This window comes from Felis catus, chromosome C1, assembly GCF_018350175.1.
Source record: "Felis catus isolate Fca126 chromosome C1, F.catus_Fca126_mat1.0, whole genome shotgun sequence".
NCBI classification, from domain to species: domain Eukaryota; kingdom Metazoa; phylum Chordata; class Mammalia; order Carnivora; family Felidae; genus Felis; species Felis catus.
The window spans coordinates 71,797,478-71,815,217 of record NC_058375.1 but is presented as its reverse complement, the minus strand read 5'-3'; the positions used below and the strand labels follow the sequence as shown (position 1 = coordinate 71,815,217).

The following is a 17,740-nucleotide window of genomic DNA, read 5'->3' as shown; positions in this document are numbered from 1 at the left end:
CTGAATCCTGTGATGTCAATTTTCTTTCCTTCAGACACTGAAAACCACCTATTGCCATAAATGTATAAATTAGAATGACAGATTGGACAGGTTGATGAATGCAGCAATGACAAAGTTACTTTTTACAGATACCATATTATCACTTCATACAAAGACAACAATTCTGAGCTCACTTTTTAATTTTTTTTTTAATTAGTAGCCTTTATTTTTTAGAGTGGTTTTAGATTTATAGAAAAATTGAGCAGAAAGCACATAATTCCCATATACCCCATCTTCCTCTGTTTTCCATTTTCACATCTTGCATTACTGTGGTATATTCATTAGAACTGATGAACTAGTTTTAAGACATTATTAATAGCTCACGTTAGGATTCACCCTGTGCTGTACAGTTCTATAGGCTTTGACAAACGCATAAAGTCATGTATCCGCCAGGATAATATCAGACTAGATAGTTTCACTGTCCTAAAAATTTCCTGTGTTCCACTTACTCATCTCTTCCTCTTCGCTCCCCCTTCCAACCCTGGCAACTACTGATGCTTTTATTGCGTCTCTGTTTTATTTTTTCCAGAATGTCACCTGGTGGGAATCACATAGCATATAGCCTAAGTTTTCTCCATGTCTTTTCGTGGCGAGCACACTTTTGCATGAGGTAATTACGCATCTTTGGTCAACATGTTACTCTTGGTGCAAGGTCAGACACTGGCAGATTAGGAACAGGCTATGATAATGGCAATTTTTTTTTTAAGTTTTTCGGTTCTGTTTGGGAGTTTTGGATTTATTTTGATACATTTTTTTACTTTAAGTAATTTATCAATCTTTTGTGCTTAGTGATTTTTGTCTCCTGTTTTAGAAATCTTCGCTTATCTTGGTGTCATGATGATATCCCATTTTTTTCTGGAAACTTAGTTGTTTTAGTGTCACCCTTGGCTATATAATTCATTAAAAAATGATTTCTGTGTATGGTATAAGGTGGAAGTTAAGTCTTACAGGTACTGTCTTATTCCCTAAGCAATATAAAAGGGACAGAAAGTTCCAGGCTCTGGCCTTACCTTGTATCAGTGGATAAACATACCCACTTATGACTTTGAGGAAAAAAAACAAACCAAGAAGCAAATTAGTCTGTAGTTGTTCAGTGTAATCTCATGAAGGCTTTCTGAAAGCAGAGGTAAAGTAAACTCAGGATAAAGTAAATGAGTCAAAATCACACAGCTATTTAGGATTAAAATCCAGGACTGTTTGGCTCTACAGTCCATGGTCTTCCCACAACTCCACGCTCTTAGTGAAAGGCAAAAGAAAAAAGTGTTTCAAGAAGGAGGCCTACCTTGTTAAAAGGTCAAGTAAGGGGGCGCCTGGGTGGCTCAGTCGGTTAGGCCGCTGACTTCGGCTCAGGTCATGATCTCGCGGTTCATGAGTTCAAGCCCTGCGTCGGGCTCTGTGCTGACTGCTCAGAGCCTGGAGCCTGTTTCAGATTCTGTGTCTCCCTCTCTCTGACCCCTGTTCATGCTCTGTCTCTCTCTGTCTCAAAAATAAATAAACGTTAAAAAAAAATTAAAAAAAAAAAAAAAAAGGTCAAGTAAGAAGCAGCTCTTGGACTTGATCACACAAAGGCTGTTGGTGGCTCTGATAACAGGGACTCATGTTAAACTGGGTACCCCAACTCCAGAGGCACTCAACAGTGAGCCAGTTTTAAAAGCCACAGGATAAATGTGATAATCTTAGTGTCAGTTTCACTCAATAATAAGTAATTTTTTAGTATTTTTTATATATTAAAATAAAAGCTGTATTAGGACTAGTATATAAAATTTGCATACGTTTTCAAGATATTATACTGTATTTCCCCCAAATTTTATGCTCATGGGGTTCTGGGCCACACTGTATCAGCTTTACCTACAGAGGAGCTGGAGACAGGTCAGCCACGTAAGCAATCAACTGTCTATGTAGACTGAACCCTAATTAAAACTCTGGACACCAAGGCTTGGATGAGCCTCCTGGGTGGCAATACGCCATGCATACCGTCACATAGCTTTGCCGCAAGAAGTTAATACAGTCTACACCTCAATGGGGTGAGGACATTGGAAGCCCTGTGTGTGGAAGTCTCCTGGACTCCACCCTATGTACCTCTTTCCTTGGCTGATTTTAATTTGTATCCTTTTGGTGCAATAAACCACAACCAAGAGTAAAACAGCTTTCAGTGAGTTTTGTGAGTCCTAGCAAAAACTTGCAATTGGTATCAAAAGGGAGGATGCATCAGGGAAATACAAATCAAAACCACACTGAGATAATACCACCTCACACTGGTCACAGTGACTAAAATTAACAACTCAGGAAACAACAGATGCTGGCGAGGATGTGGAGAAACAAGAACCCTCTTGCACTGTTGGTGGGAATGCAAACTGGTACAGCCACTCTGGAAAACAGTGTGGAGGTCCCTCAAAAAATTAAAAATAGAATTACCCTACAACCCAGCAATAGCACTACTAGGAATTTATCCAAAGGATACAGGAGTAGTGATTTGTAGGGGCACATGTGCCCCAATGTTTATAAGCAGCACTATCAACAATATCCAAATTATGCAAAGAGCCCAAATGTCCATAATGCATAAAGAAGATGTGGTATGTATATATATAATGGAATACTACTCGGTGATGAAAAAGAATTGAATCTTGCCATTTGCAACGACGTGGATGGAACTGGAGGGTATTTTGCTAAGTGAAATAAGTCCCTTAGGGAAAAATAGATACCATATGTTTTCACTCATATGTGGAATTTGAGAAATTTAACAAAAGAAAAATAAGTTACAAACACGGAGGCAAACCATAAGAAACTCTTAAATACAGAAAACATACAGGGTTGATGGCGGGGTGCTGGGGGTGGGCAGGAAAAATGTGTGATGGGCATTGAGGAGGGCACATGTTGGGATGAGCACCAGATATTGTATGTGATGAATCACGGGAATCTACTCCCGAAGCTAAGACTACACTGTATACACTGTATGTTGGCTAACTTGACAATAAATTTTCTTTAAAAAAGTGAGGATGGTTTTGGGTACCCCCAAACTTTGCACTTTAGGGCCATCATTTTCCTTTGTCAACACAGGTACTTGGATGGAAAATTTTGAGAAAACCCATCCCAAACTACACACTCATAAATTACTATATATTCCACATTATTTACTGATCAATGAAAAGCACTGAGCTGGGTATCAGGAATACAAAAATGCACAAAACGCAGTCCAGCTCCTCCTCTGGGAAGGAGTGAACAAGAAAGACATAGCTCTGCCCTCTGGAGCCTACCTCCAGCAGGAACAGCAAGTTATGAATGTGTGTATCGTCTGAATGAGCAGGCATCCTTCCCCGGGTACCGTACAGGTTCACAACCAACTTTTTCACTTTCATTTAAGTATCATTCCCTCTTAGATCACCAGAAGAAATAAAAGATTTCTAGTTTCAGTGGTGACTAGGTTATATCATTTACTAAGAGAGGGAACACAGGCAGAAACAAGCCATATGGAAAGACAAGTTACTGATGCAGTAATTGAGTCTTTGAGGCTTCATCAGGAGGCTCCACATGGAAAGTTTAAGAGCCAGGTGGAGATCTGGTCCAGAGCTTGGAGTGAAAAATTGCGGCTGGAGACACAGATTTGGGAGTCACAAGCATAGGTAGCTAATGCCATGTAAAGAGATGGGCTGATTTGCAACTTTGTAACACCCTCTACAAAATTATATTGTATTGTTGAAAGATGGCATAATATGTTGGGACACACCAGCGCTTAAGGGCCATACAGGGCAAAGCAAGAATGGAAGGAAGCTGACAATGAGAAGCCAGAGAGTTTGAGACCCGCTGAATCGTGGATGCAATCAATCCAAGAGGAATTTCATTAAAGAGAGTTGTTCAGAGTCCACTAGAAATGAGGTCAAGCAGGAGAGGATTTAGTTTGTGATGTGATAAGTCCACAACCCATAGAAGTGTTCCAGGACGACTGAGGGAGGCAAGCATACTGAGAGTAATCTTCATTTTGAAGAAGCGATGTAGTGGGATCAGAAGAAATCCTGGTGTCTCTGAGCAATGGCTAAGGTGAAGCGGCAGTGAAAAAAAAATTCTTATTTCTTGTCTGCCTTTAATAAATTCTTATTGAAAGCTGAGAGCTTTGTTGAGACCACTGGTTCAGGACCTGCCTCTTCTCAGGGTTCCTCAGGAAGGAGCATAAGCAGACCCTGCTCGGCAATGTGCGCGCCCCGCCTCCATCCTAAGACCCTGGCCGAGAAGCAGGAACGCGTCGTAGCCGCTGGGGGGCGCAGGCCCCGAACTCCTCTGCGAGACTTGGGGCGGAGCCAGCCGTGGGGCGGGCCCTTTCAGCAGCTTCCGGTTTCCGGCGGAGCCCACAGTCGTCGCTCGCAGCCGTCATGGCGGCCGAGGAGAAGGACCCCCTGAGCTATTTCGCGGCTTATGGGAGCAGCAGCTCAGGCTCCTCGGGTGAGGAGGATAACAGCGAGCCGGAGGAAACAAGTCGCAGGGCCCCAGATCCTGCGAAGTCGGCGGGAGGCTGTGGGAACAAGGAGGAGAAAAGGCTGCCGGGACCCGACGAACTATTCCGGAGCGTGACTCGCCCGGCCTTTCTCTACAACCCGCTCAACAAACAGATAGACTGGGAGAGGCACGTCGTTAAGGCGCCTGAGGAGGTGAGGTTCCCGACCCGATTTCCCGGTCGTAGTCCCGGCCTCCGCCCCCTTCCTCCTGAGCCCTCTCCTGGGGACCGGCAGTCTGTTCCCCCACACGCAGTCACCTCCTGCGGGTTGCCGCACCGCCCCCTCCCACCTCCAGCCCTGGGGAGCCCGGGTCCCCTTCCCCAGCCTGGTGGGTGTCGGACCGACCTGCAGCCCCCGCCCCCTTGTGAGGAGACCCAACCTCCGCGCTCGGTGCCCCGACCCCGCGCTGCGAGGACTAACGGTGGTGACTCCCCCGCCCCCCCCGCTGCAGCTTCTCCCCGAGACCCCTTCCCTTTGACGCCGAAGTGCCTGCGGTGCTGCCTCCAAGACAGTGTCTGCTGCAACCTCCTGAAGGGGTCAGCCTTGCCGTAGTATCTCTGAGACTGGATTCTTCTTTGGTAATTAAAAGTTATTAGCTTTATTCATATAGGGAACCCTTTGGCTTTCACTTAACAGTATTGTGATTTTAATGGAAAAAAAAATGTGTCTTTAAACCTTAAGAAAAAAAAAAAGTCAGCCTGAACAATAAGCGAACGGCAGGGAGGTGCATGTGCCCATACGGATTGCAGGAACCTCGGTTCGTCACGGTGCGTCTTAATGTGTTTGCTTAACAGCCTCCAAAGGAATTCAAAATATGGAAGTCAAACTATGTACCACCTCCGGAGACCTACACTACTGAGAAGAAACCTCCCCCTCCAGAGCTGGATATGGCAATAAAATGGTCTAACATATATGAGGACAATGGTGATGATGCCCCACAGAACGCTAAGAAAGCTAGGCTCCTGCCTGAAGGGGAGGAGACAGTGGAATCAGGTAAGGCGAGTCAGACTCCTGTGATAATACCTTTTGGTCCCTGTGATGAGTTTTAAAAGGAGACATTTAATGAGTGAAATTTAAGTCTAGCGGTTTAACAAATTAATTATGGTGTATGACTATTATTTTTTGCTGTATTTTTGAGAAAAATCCTGCACGGCTTGGAAGTGAGGTCTCTGAAAGCTCAACCAGTAGTATTTACTGTGTTTTAGAAAAAGATCATGTTAGGGGCACCTGGGTGGCTCAGTTGGTTGAGCATCTGACTTCGGCTCAGGTCATGATCTCACGGTCGGTGAGTTCGAGCCCCGCGTCGGGCTCTGTGCTGACGGCTCAGAGCCTGGAGCCTGCTTCTGATTCTGTGTCTCCCTCTCTCTCTGTCCCTCCCCTGCTCACGCTCTGTCTCCCTGTCTCTCAAAAATAAATAATCATTAAAAAAAAAAAAAGAAAAAGATCATGTTATTCAGGCTTTGAAGCAAAATCCCTAATATCCCAACCAATAGTATATGTGATTTATGGTGCCTTATTAGAACAGTCAGTTAATGCATGGATTCTTTCTTGTGATTGCAGCTTTGAAGCGCTGAACGCTTCATTTTATATTAAAGCAGTCGTGATTTGAAGCCAAAATTAGCGTGACAAAGTGAGTTTAATTGAGTATCCCTGCGTGGTAATAGGAAGATAATGACTTAGTTGTTTATGATATCATAATTTCATCTCTTACTTAAGAGTGTAACCACAGTAATCTCTGCTTACACACTTTTACCCTAACCACCTCTCAAATTCCATCCTTCACACTGCAGCTAGTGATCACTTTCTAAAAGTCCTATCTGATTATGTAACTCACCTGCTTAAAACCCTTTACCAATAAATAGCATAGAGTCAAAGCCTTCTGATGGCCCTGCCTTTCTCTCTACCTGTATTTCGAATGGTGCTTTTTCTAGCACTTTAAGATCTTAAAATTGAAAACTGAATAGACCATGCTATCTTACGGTTCCATGCCTTTCAGTATATGTTGCACATTAGTCTGGAATGTTCTTCCCTCCCTCCTTACCTTTGGCTGGTAAACTCATTCATCCTTCAAAATCCAATTCAAAGAAAAAAATGTCAACACCTTCAAAGTATTTGTTCCTCTGTACCTTGTATGTGCTAATGCTGTTGATTGTATTTACCATTCTTTATGAGATGATTTGTTCATAAATCTGTCTCCTTTATGAAAAGGAGTTCCTGTACAGTTTATAGTACATTTTAAATACTCAGAGGATGGGCGCCTGGGTGGCTCAGTCAGTTCAGCATTAGACTTCGGCTCAGGTCATCATCTCTTGGGTCTGTGAGTTCGAGCCACACATCACACATTGGGCTCTGTGCTGAGAGCTCAGAGCCTGGACCTGCTTCGGGATTCTGTGTCTCCCTCTCTTTCTGCCCCTCCCCCACTCATGCTCAGAGGTCTCTCTGTCTGTCTCTCTCTCAAAAATAAATAAACATTAAAAAAAATTTTTTTTAATACTCAGTGGATAATTGTTGAATTATACTAAATTTTTATGAAAGGGCATGCCAATTAAACAAATTTCTGATGGTTTCATGAATCAAGGGCTACTTAGCTCCTTTTACAACCAGGCAGAGTGTTTTAAGAGAAAGGATAACTGGTAGTTCTTCAGTTTTGATTCTACTTGGCTTTTCTGTTTCTTTTACTGATGTCACAATGTGGATTAGAAGTCACTAATGAGGGGCGCCTGGGTGGCGCAGTCGGTTAAGCGTCCGACTTCAGCCAGGTCACGATCTCGCGGTCTGTGGGTTGGAGCCCCGCGTCGGGCTCTGGGCTGATGGCTCAGAGCCTGGAGCCTGTTTCTGATTCTGTGTCTCCCTCTCTCTCTGCCCCTCCCCCGCTCATGCTCTGTCTCTCTCTGTCCCAAAAATAAATAAAAAACGTTGAAAAAATTAAAAAAAAAAAGAAGTCACTAATGAAGGCATATCTTCAGTAAATGGCATCCTTTTAGAGATGCCAAAATGAAGTTGGCATTTAAAAAACTTCATAGTAGGGTATTTTATGTAATTAATAAAAACACTTTTGCATAAATAATGTTTAATCCTTACAACACCTTGTGAAACCACATAGGGAAATATGGAAATGAGAACTTCATGTGACTTGTCCACAGTCACAAAATTAGAAAATGCCAAGATGCAAATAGGTACTTTCACACAATTTTTAGAATTCATTGTCCTTAGCAGCCTAGTACAGAAATGGTACATGATTCATTGTTACTATTTTATAGACAAGGAAACAGTCTCAGATTAAAGAATTGGCCTAAGCAAATTCGCACGACTGGGAAGAGGCAGAAAAAGAAAAATTCAGGTCTTTAAATGGAAATGGTGCCTCATTAATTTGGGGTTTAGTCTCACTGTTTTGCAAGCTGTAGTGCTTGTAGCTGTTTTGTAGAAAGTAAGACCACTAAAGTTGATAGTCAAGCAAGGTACTATAGGTTGGTGCTCTGTCTTTGTTCCTATATGGAAACAGTGAGGGTTATATAGCAGGACAAACAAAGAATTGTCTTTTTTCCAGCTTGCTTATTGAGTTCAGATAGGTAATTCAGAGTTCAGTTAGGTATTGAGTTCAGATAGGTGTGGGAATATTGTAATTCCCATAGATGATATCTGTTCTTTTGATTATATGATAGTCCTCCAACAGCAAGTGTATATATATACAATATCAACAGAATCATAAGGTTAAAAGTTTAATCCTGGATCATAAGGTTAACATCTTTATTCTTTATTTTTTTTTTTTACGTTTATTTTGAGAGGGGGGTGGGGGGAGAGAATCCCAAGCAGGCTCCACGCTATCAGCACAGAGCCTATCAAGGGGCTTGATCTCACAAACCGTGAGATCATGACCTGAACCGAGATCAAGAGTCGGACACCTTACCGACTGAGCTGCTGAGGTGCCCTGATCCTGAAATTTTTAATTTGGACTCTAATGTTGGTTAACCATTCAGAATCCCATACCATGTTCACAGAGTCACTATAAAATTAATCATTTTTTACCTGTATTTTTTTAACTTATAAAATATCTTGTTTAATAAATTCCATTCTCTGAAATTATTTAATTTTTAGGTTATTAAATTATTTTTACTTTTCCTTCTCATTTTTTTAAATGTTTATATTTGAGAGCGAGAAAGTGGGGGGAGGGGTAGAGAGAGAGGGAGAGAGAATCCCAGGCCAGCTCTGTGCTGTCAGTGCAGAGCCCAGCACGATGCTGTATCCCACCAACTGGGAAATCAGAACCTGAGTGGAGATCAGGAGTTGGTCACTTAACCACTTAACCAACTGAGCCAGCCAGGTGCCCCCTCCTCATTTTTTGGACTTTAGCCTTTTTTTGCCAGTTAACTTATTCCAGATTTTTTCAAGTTTTTTTAAATATTTATTTTATTTGTATTTTTTTTTAATTTTTTAAATATTTATATATTAGAGAAAGAAAGAGAGAGAGTGCTAAAGGGGAGGGACAGAGAGAGAGATACAGAATCCAAAGCAGGCTGTAAGCACAGAGCCTGACGCGGGGCTCGAACACACAAACCTTGAGATCATGACCTGAGCCGAAGTTGGACGCCAACCAGTTGAGCCACCCAGGTGTCCCAATGTTTATTTTTTGAGAGAGAGACAGAGTGTGATTGGGGGAGGGGCAGAGAGAGGGAGACATGGATGAAGCAAGCTCCAGGCTCCCAGCTGTCAGCACATAGCCCAGTGCAGGGCTCAAACCCAGGAACTGTGAGATAGGACCTGAGCTGAAGTCAGATGCTTAACCAACTGAGCCACCCAGATGCCCCCTTTTTTTTTTTTTTTTTTTTTTTTTTTTTTTAAAGATCTGGGAAAGATTCAAAACTCACCAAGTCTTGCTACTTGCCAGCACTTCTTGTTTGGTAATTGTGAAATGCAGATCACTAAGGCTTAGATATTAATTGTAGCTTTATTGACGTGTACTTAATCGTGAAATCCTAGCTAAAGTAGCTAATGCTTTCCTTTCCTTTTTTTTTTTTTTAAAGAATTTAGAAAGTTCATATTAATGTAAACTTATTTACCTCAGGTGGCATGAATTCCATATAGAAGAATTGCTTCCTTACTAGTGCATCATCTGTGATATATGGCACAGACTAGAAACTCACTAATCTTGATAAATGAACATTTCAGGGTGGTTTTGTTTCTTTTGTTTTTCCTGTTCTGGTTTTTTAGGTGATGCCTTGTTTTGTCACTAGGTGGCACTAGCTCTTCAAATTACTGATAGGAAATCATTTCTCGATCCTCGGTAGTTTGTGTTTTTGTTAATTCAGTAAATATAATTGACAGATTAAAAGCAGAACTGTCTCAGGATCATCTTTTTAATATGTCAACAGTGGATTTTATAGCAGAGTTAGAAAGTAATTTCGGTTTTTATACTATTGAAAATAATCTCAAGCAATGATGATGATTAAATAATTTAAAAAAAAACAAAGGCCTTGGAGTATTCGAGCTGTGTGCCACATCAGTTGGTTTGTACATTATTTTTGTGTATATATGATAAACTACTGATTAAAACCCTCGTTTGTAAATTCCTATGATTCAATTAATTTTATTTTATCTTACTGCTTATAATATAAATATATATATGTAAATCCATAAGTGCTTTATGAAATATAGGAATAACATCGCCATACTGAGCTTGAAGATGAATGCAGATGAATCACCTGCAGTTGTTTCTAATTATTCTCCACATCAACAAAGGAGATATTCCGAGTATGGTACAGTTAGGAGAAGGGAACTGAAGGCTTAAGGTTGTAAATGTATTTCCTCCATAAGGAGTTTAGGGTGTGATATCAGCAGCTTCCCCAATTTTTTATTTTTAAAAAATTTATTTATTATTAATATTATTATTATTATTTTATTAAGTAAGCTCTACTCCCAACATGGGGCTTGAACTCATGATCTCAAGATCAAGAGTTGTATGCTTTACTGACTGAGCCAGTCAGGTGCCCCTGCTTCCCCAGTTTTTTCATATAAAGGCCCCTTTCAACAAAATATTTTATAGACCACCATATGATAGTTGTTGAACTTTCGGTATCTGTTGATTGAGAAAGTAAAGCCAAAAATGCAGTGAGTTCAGTAATGTGCTTAAAATAAATGTATATTTTAAAATTAATTCCTTCTACATAGTATTCTATCTAAATGGAGTTCTTAAAGCCACACATTTGTTCAGAGAGAATACAGTTTCAGTGAAACATCTACCTGTGAGTGCTTTTTAAATTTCAAAATAATAAGAATGGGGGTTGTAAATAGAGAGGGGAGTTGTTCTGTGAGGAGAGAAAGCAGATTTGAAAGGAAAGAACAGCTGATCACTGCTTAAACAGTGTCATGGTTGGATCGATACTCTTGGTAAAAAGAGTAGAATGTGTTCCATTGTTACAAGGTGTAGATTATTTAAATATATACAGTATATAAGCTGTAGAATATATTTGGGATAGCTTTCTTTCAGAACAGATCTGGTTTTCTCATTTTAAAGTACCTGAATCCAGCACTAACAGGTCACTTGTGAATTTTGTGTAACACTACAATTAATTTCTTATTTCTACCTGCACTTTAAAATCAGAGATCTAAAAGTTAATTTTTGGTTTTTATTAGGATACTGAAAGAAACATAAGTTGAAGATAATGATTTTGGTCTAAAGTGAATGAAATTTTAATACTTAACTTTTTTTTTTTTTTTTTAATTACTGATTGAAACTTTTCCTTTCCTGTTTAAAGATGATGAAAAAGATGAGCATACTTCTAAAAAGCGCAAAGTAGAACCAGGAGAACCAACAAAGAAGAAAAAGTAGAAAATGACAAATCACAAGAATTTCTGGACTGCGAAACTTGTTGAAACGGTTTTTTGGGGCAGATTAAGTTGATATTTTAAATTATTATGAAACAACATCTCCATGAAAGTACATGTTAATTAATAAGTATTGCTATGGGAACTTTCCACTGTAGAATTCATTTTTTTTATTTAAAACTTTATTTAAAACTCAAGTGGTGATTTGTGATTGTGAAATTGACAACACTTGGAAGCATTCTTGCTATCACAGAGTTGGTGACATACTTTGAAAGTTTTGTCACATGTCGACATGCCAATGTTCTATGAACCTTTTATAAAGGAATATATTTTTAAAGTAAATATATTGTAATGTACTGTGAACTTGTAGGGTGCTTTTCAACAGTGTTTGTACAGTGTAAATAGATCATGGAAATAAAATTACTTATTCAATATTGCTATTATTGCATAACATTAACATTTGAATATTTGTCTGTGACAAGTAACCTCTTTGCCACATGGTGTTTTAATAGTAGGTATTACCATTTAGGGAGTGCCTCTTGTGTTCCAGGTGCTTCGTGGGTGCTTTTTCTCTGCTCTTCAGACAGCCTGGTAAAGCAGAGATTAGTGGCTTCGTTTTGTAATAGAGATTAACTTATTCAAGTTTCCGTAACGAGTGAGCAATGATTTTGTGATTTAACTCAGGATACTTGACTTCCAAAATCATCAAATTAAGCCACCTACCCACCACTTAAAATTTAGTTGTCTTCTAAAGGAATTGCACTTGTCCTCTCTTCTAGGTACTCTCTGTGGTAAGTAGGGAGATCTTCCTCTTCCCTGATTGTATTACTGCACCTTATCATGTAAGTCTTATGTGATGGTTTTTCCTTAATTTCCCTGTTAAATAGTTTGCTGAAGATAAGGATTCTGTATAAAGAATTGCCAGATGTAGCAAACAAAAATACAGGATACCCAGTTAAATTTGAATTTTATAGTAACAACATGTTTTTGTATGTGTAATATTTGGGACAGCTTACACTAAAACTTTATCTGAAACTCAGATTTAACTGAGTATCTTGTGCATTATCTGGCAACACTACTTCTATTGCATCATCTTTACATGGTTCCTATTTTAATGCTTTGCATATAGTAATAAACAAGAAAGCAAGGGGTGGTCGAGAAGTGAATAATCTTTGATTTTACTTCTACAGTCCGAAATGCAGTGCCCTTATTTGTAGCATTTTAAACTATAAAAAGGAGAGGTTATACATTGTATCAGTCATTTCATGATTCGTAATGCCTTTAAGAGACAAGACTTAATTACAGGACCTGCACATTCAGTGTATGAGAAAAAGACTTTGGTCTTTGAGTTAAAAAAAAAAAATCCCCAGTCCAGTTGTTTTTCTCAATACTGGAAACCAGTATTTGAAAAGCTGTAAAATTCGTTTAGTTAGAACATGGATTAAGTAGACTAAAATTTGTGAAAGTCATTAAAAAATACGATACTAGCCATGGTGTTTTGTGGAATGAGGAAGGAACATAACAGTATGATGGCTTCAGTAGATCTCAGACTTAAAAAAAAATAATTATGTAGCTGCTTATCCTCTAGGTTTATAGCTATATGATTCCCAAAATTGAAGTAATTTGTAAAGCAAGAAGTTTTTAGTTTAAAGCCTTTGTATGTGAATAATTTGGAGGGCTGCGGTATCATTAAGGAATGGCATCAAGTGATAAAGCATGACTCCAGTATGACACCAAACTAAACAAATAGAATTATAATTCTGAGGCTGTGATTCCCAGATCTGGAGAAGTCTGTAGTCTGGATACATGTGTTAGTAGAGCAGATATCTCAAGAAGCTACCGAAATGCAAGATTTAAAAACTAGCATGAAGGCACACCTCGTACAAAAACAAAACAAAACCAGCAAGCCACTGTCTGGAAATCTAACCTCTTTATCACCCATTGGTTCAACTCCCAGCTCTCGTTGATTTGTTTATGACAGCAAAAGCTCATTAGATCAGTCCCTACTGGTGCTTTGAGCCCCCCTTCTAGAAGATAACCGAATTGGGGTGGCGGGGAGGAATAAATACCACTTTATTAGAAGAGGGATTGATACTTTAGACAGGACAGGTAGTGGCTACACTTGTGAGATCATTACGTAACCGGCTGGGAGATGTATGCCTATGTGAGTACAGGTCAAGGTAGTTCTAATTTAGGAAGAAGGAGGCTAAATATTTTTGAGCAGTCTGAATCTGCCGTATGTGTTTCATTGGGTTTCTTTTCAGAATATGGCCAAAAACAAAAGGGGAGAGGGATCTCTATCCAAGTTGTTTCTTTTTTTAGAGAATCAAGTCACTTAATATTCCTGATTGTTTCCTCATCTTTAAGGAAGTGAAGCCACATCAGGCATAAATGGCTTTCTTTTGTGCAAGGATAAAATTTGAGAAGAACTAAGCATTTGTGGGTCATATTTTAAAATTCGATGTGTGAATAGCATTATGGAGTTATGTGGAAAACATTCTAACTGGAATTGAAGAACATTACTGAGAAAAATTGACACTGCTTTTTAACCATTAAAATACAAATATTACTGGAACTTACTTGCAAACTTGCAACTTCCTAGTTTAAACCGTTAATGCTGTGTAGTGCTTTTGAGTTCACAAAGTTTAATCATAGCATTTTATTTTCCAAAAACCTAATGAGGTAGGTTTTATCATTTCCAAATTACGGAAATTGAAAAACAGACCCAGCCAGCTATAGCAATATACCCACAACTATGCTTAGTTAGCTTCAGGATCTGCAATCCCATTCCATGTAAGGTTTATGGAGTACCTCTTGGTGTAAAGCATTGTGTTAGGAACAAAGGGTCCATCTTTAAGCAAAGTCACGTTGGTAGCCATTAGGAAGAAGGACATGCAGGGACTGAGTCTGACCAGCTGAGCAGTTCAGTAGAGCGGTAAGGACCTGCTTGAACTAAGGCGTCGGGAGAAGAGACAGGGATATGAGGAATAGTACTGCTCAGCTGGATATAAAGGCAGAGTGAAATTTTCTTTTATTGCCAACTCTACATATATTTAATTAAAATATAAATGGGCTAATGCAGGTTTGAACATGACCTACATATAAAACATGTTGCCACACCAGACACAAAGCCCTACTAGAGATATTTTTAAAATATAGTTATTTTTACAGGTATCTGAATAAACTCAGCAACTTTGAATAAGTCAAATTTTTGACTAATTAAAACCATAGCTGGACTTTAAAATATGTCATTGGTGGTATTTTGGATGTTCGTGTTTTTGTGTCCATATTGAACTGCTCTATTTTACTACTCCATTATCACTTAGTACAGAAGTTCCAGGCATTCTTAGAAAAAAAAAAAAGTGGTAAATTCCCAGCAAGTGTTTTGGACTTTTCATTAAATTCTAAAGCTTTCTCTTTTTGCTTTACACAGTTTTCCCAATATGAAACATGGCATTGCATTGTAATGGGAAAAAAAAAGAAAAAGATACCAAGAAGCATTTGTATGTATAGTCCACAGAAGAGGGACTCTGCCTGTTCTGTCATTGACTAGAACAATGCCTGGCACATAGAAGGCACTCGATATAACTCCTAATTGGTGATGGTGAACTGAATTTTCCCCCTCTGGTTTAGGGGTGATCCTCCAGAGGCTGTGTTTCCAGTTATAGAGGCCAATAAATCTTAACAACTTAAACCAGTTTGAGTTCAGTTTTGTCATTTTCCATCCAAAATATCCTAATTGATGTGAAACTCTACTCCCTTGGTTTCTTATAAGGTCCCGTGTTATCCTGGTTCTCTTCTTTATTTCTTCTCTCTGGCTCCTTCACTTCTGGTTGCCCTCGAATGCCAGTGTAGCCTATGTTGTTGCCTTCTCGTTGTCTACACTGGTTCTTGACGATTTCAGCCAAGTTCACGACTACCACAGTAACACTATGATGGTTCCCTACACTGTATGGTTTGTCAGAATGTTCTTGTAAAACCCTAGATTTGTGTATCCAATTGTACATCTCTGCTTGAGTCTCAAGGGCCACTCACATTATGTATGGCCAAAACCAAACACATGGTGTCAAAACCCATACCACCTCCTATATTTTGTTTCTGGCTAATAGAGTTACCATCAACCCAAAAATCTGCCCTCTGCCTCACATGGGTTTAGTTACTAAATTCTAAGGGTTTTCTCCCCTCGTTCTCACATACTTAATAATCCCCCTCTAATGATCCATTTATAATTTCCCAGGTATGCTAGTTTCATAGTTCTGTGTGTTCAGTTGTACCATTTGTTTAGCCTGGCCTTTCTCATTCTACTTAGCGAACTCCCTCTTATTCTCTGAGATAAGAATCCAGGTACATATTCCTTCTGTGCACCTTGCTCTTTATGTCTGCTTCTGCACCTGTTCATTGCTCTTTCCTGTGCTCAGTACTAAATAGCTGACATTAGCTGAGTACTTAATGAAACCAGTAACCAAAGGGTTAATGGGACTACTCACAGCTGCAGACTAGTAAGTGCAGCTGCAACTTTTTACTCAGACTTTTTTCATACACTTTTAAGTCTTTCTGACACTCCAAGAGGTGGATTTGAGGCTTGCCCTCCAGTCTCCTTGTTTGGCTGCCTCTCAAACCCCCTCCTTGCTACATACTCAATGATTGTCTTTCCTGCGAATTGGGCGGATGAACTTGGATTTGATTACATTACTATGTGCCAGGCATTGTTCTTGGTGCTTTACATGTATTAACTCATTTAATTTGATGAGGTAGGTGCTAGTCCTAGCCCTACATACCCCGGGGGAGAAAACTGAGGTACAGAGAGGTTAAGTGATTTGCTCCAGGTGGTAGAGCTGGGACAGCGGGCAGTCTGGCTTCAGACCCAGTGCACTCCTGCTGCTGCACTGGAGGGGATGAATAAACCCATAGATTGACTTATTAATTTGTATGTGTTTCATTCAAAGGATGTCTTACCCCTAGAAGGCACTCAGAATACAAATATTTGGAGAATTAATGAATCCCAAACCAGTTCACTAACCAGAGGCACAGCATTTGTTTAATGCTATGGAAAGTCAATAAATACATGTTTTAGGAAGATTGATGCCTATTTCAATGACTTAGTAGCTTATTTATCACATATTTGGAGTATTTTAATTGAAAACCTTAAAGTAATAGGGCTGAGGATATACCTCTCTCCCTCCAAAAATATTTTTTAGCTTTTCAGCTCTTTTTCAAAGTCTACAGGTTTTTAAGCAAAATGAAATAGCTGTAAGTCATAAATTTTGCCTCAAGTATTTTTTCTACCCTTTCAAATGATAGCTTGAGTTTAGAATCATCGCACCAGGGTGTGGGAAGGCCTCCAGAGGCCCTCCAGTACAGCCTTGCCAGAACATAGGATTGTCTTCCCTGTGATCTTTGTCTCTCATTTCTAGGTTCACAGATGAGCCCACAAAATGACAGGTTTACAGGCTGGATTTGAAAAGTCATTTCCTGTGTGTCTGTAATATTTTGGTTCCCAGGGTCTGGAACTCCTGTTCCTTTCCCTGTGTTTACCATTTTCTGAAACAGAAAAGAACAGAGTGTTTGGTGCATATTATTGAAGTAAAAGTGCAGCTCCATTCCTGGCATAAGTACCTGTCTCTCTTTCTAGTGGGACCAAAATTCTAGCAACCTTCTCTAGTGCACACTGGGGAACCTGCATTAACATTTTAAATTTAGAAACTGCAATGGAGTCACAAAAGTCACTTCCCGAGAAGGAGGTGATTTGCCTGCAAGCAGAGTTACAAGCAAGAGCCAACTTGGAATTAACTCCTCTGAGGCTCACATGCCAGGAGGAACTTAAGACCCTTTTGCTAGTTTTTGCTGGTTTTCAGTTTGGACACACACACAGGATTTAACAGTCAATAGAACCTTCCTTTCCTCTTTTTACCAAGTTCTGCCTCAGGCCTTCCCCTCCAACCCTCTCCTCAACTGCAAAAAGTGGCCTACTTAGTAGTAAAATTTCTTCCATAACATCTGGAATCCACATGTCCAAAATGTAAGGCATAAACTCTTCGTTTTTTTTTTTTTCTTTTAATTTAGGCTTAATTACTTGAGCTCCAAATCCTGCCTGTCCCTGCCTCCCTCCATACCAAACTAATTAGAACAATTATCTGAGCCATCCATGGCTACCGATCTGTTAAAGCCTGTTATTGAGGTTAACAAATGAGAGGGTTAATTTCTCTAGATTGCTCCATAGTTGGCGAAGAAAGATAACACGGCTTTACGTTAGTAGAGTGCTTCTGAGTTTTCAAGCTATTTTTTCTCAACACCAAACTGCCACCCAGGAGAAGAGCTTACTTAGGGGTTCCAGCCGGTCTGGAGGTAAGTGACTTAATTCAGAACTGAAGCACTTGGAATTCACGACTGAT

General features: G+C 39.7%; 1 protein-coding gene across 1 annotated transcript; it reads left to right on the top strand.

The window, feature by feature from the left end:
* Positions 1-4,362: 4,362 nt before the first annotated feature.
* On the top strand, positions 4,363-15,042 carry CC1H1orf52 (chromosome C1 C1orf52 homolog). Its single transcript, XM_003990270.6, has 3 exons — positions 4,363-4,679; positions 5,321-5,519; positions 11,279-15,042. The coding sequence occupies exons 1-3, from the start codon at positions 4,404-4,406 to the stop codon at positions 11,350-11,352; spliced, it is 549 nt and encodes a 182-aa protein (XP_003990319.1). The 5' UTR covers positions 4,363-4,403; the 3' UTR covers positions 11,353-15,042.
* The last annotated feature ends 2,698 nt before the right edge of the window (positions 15,043-17,740 follow it).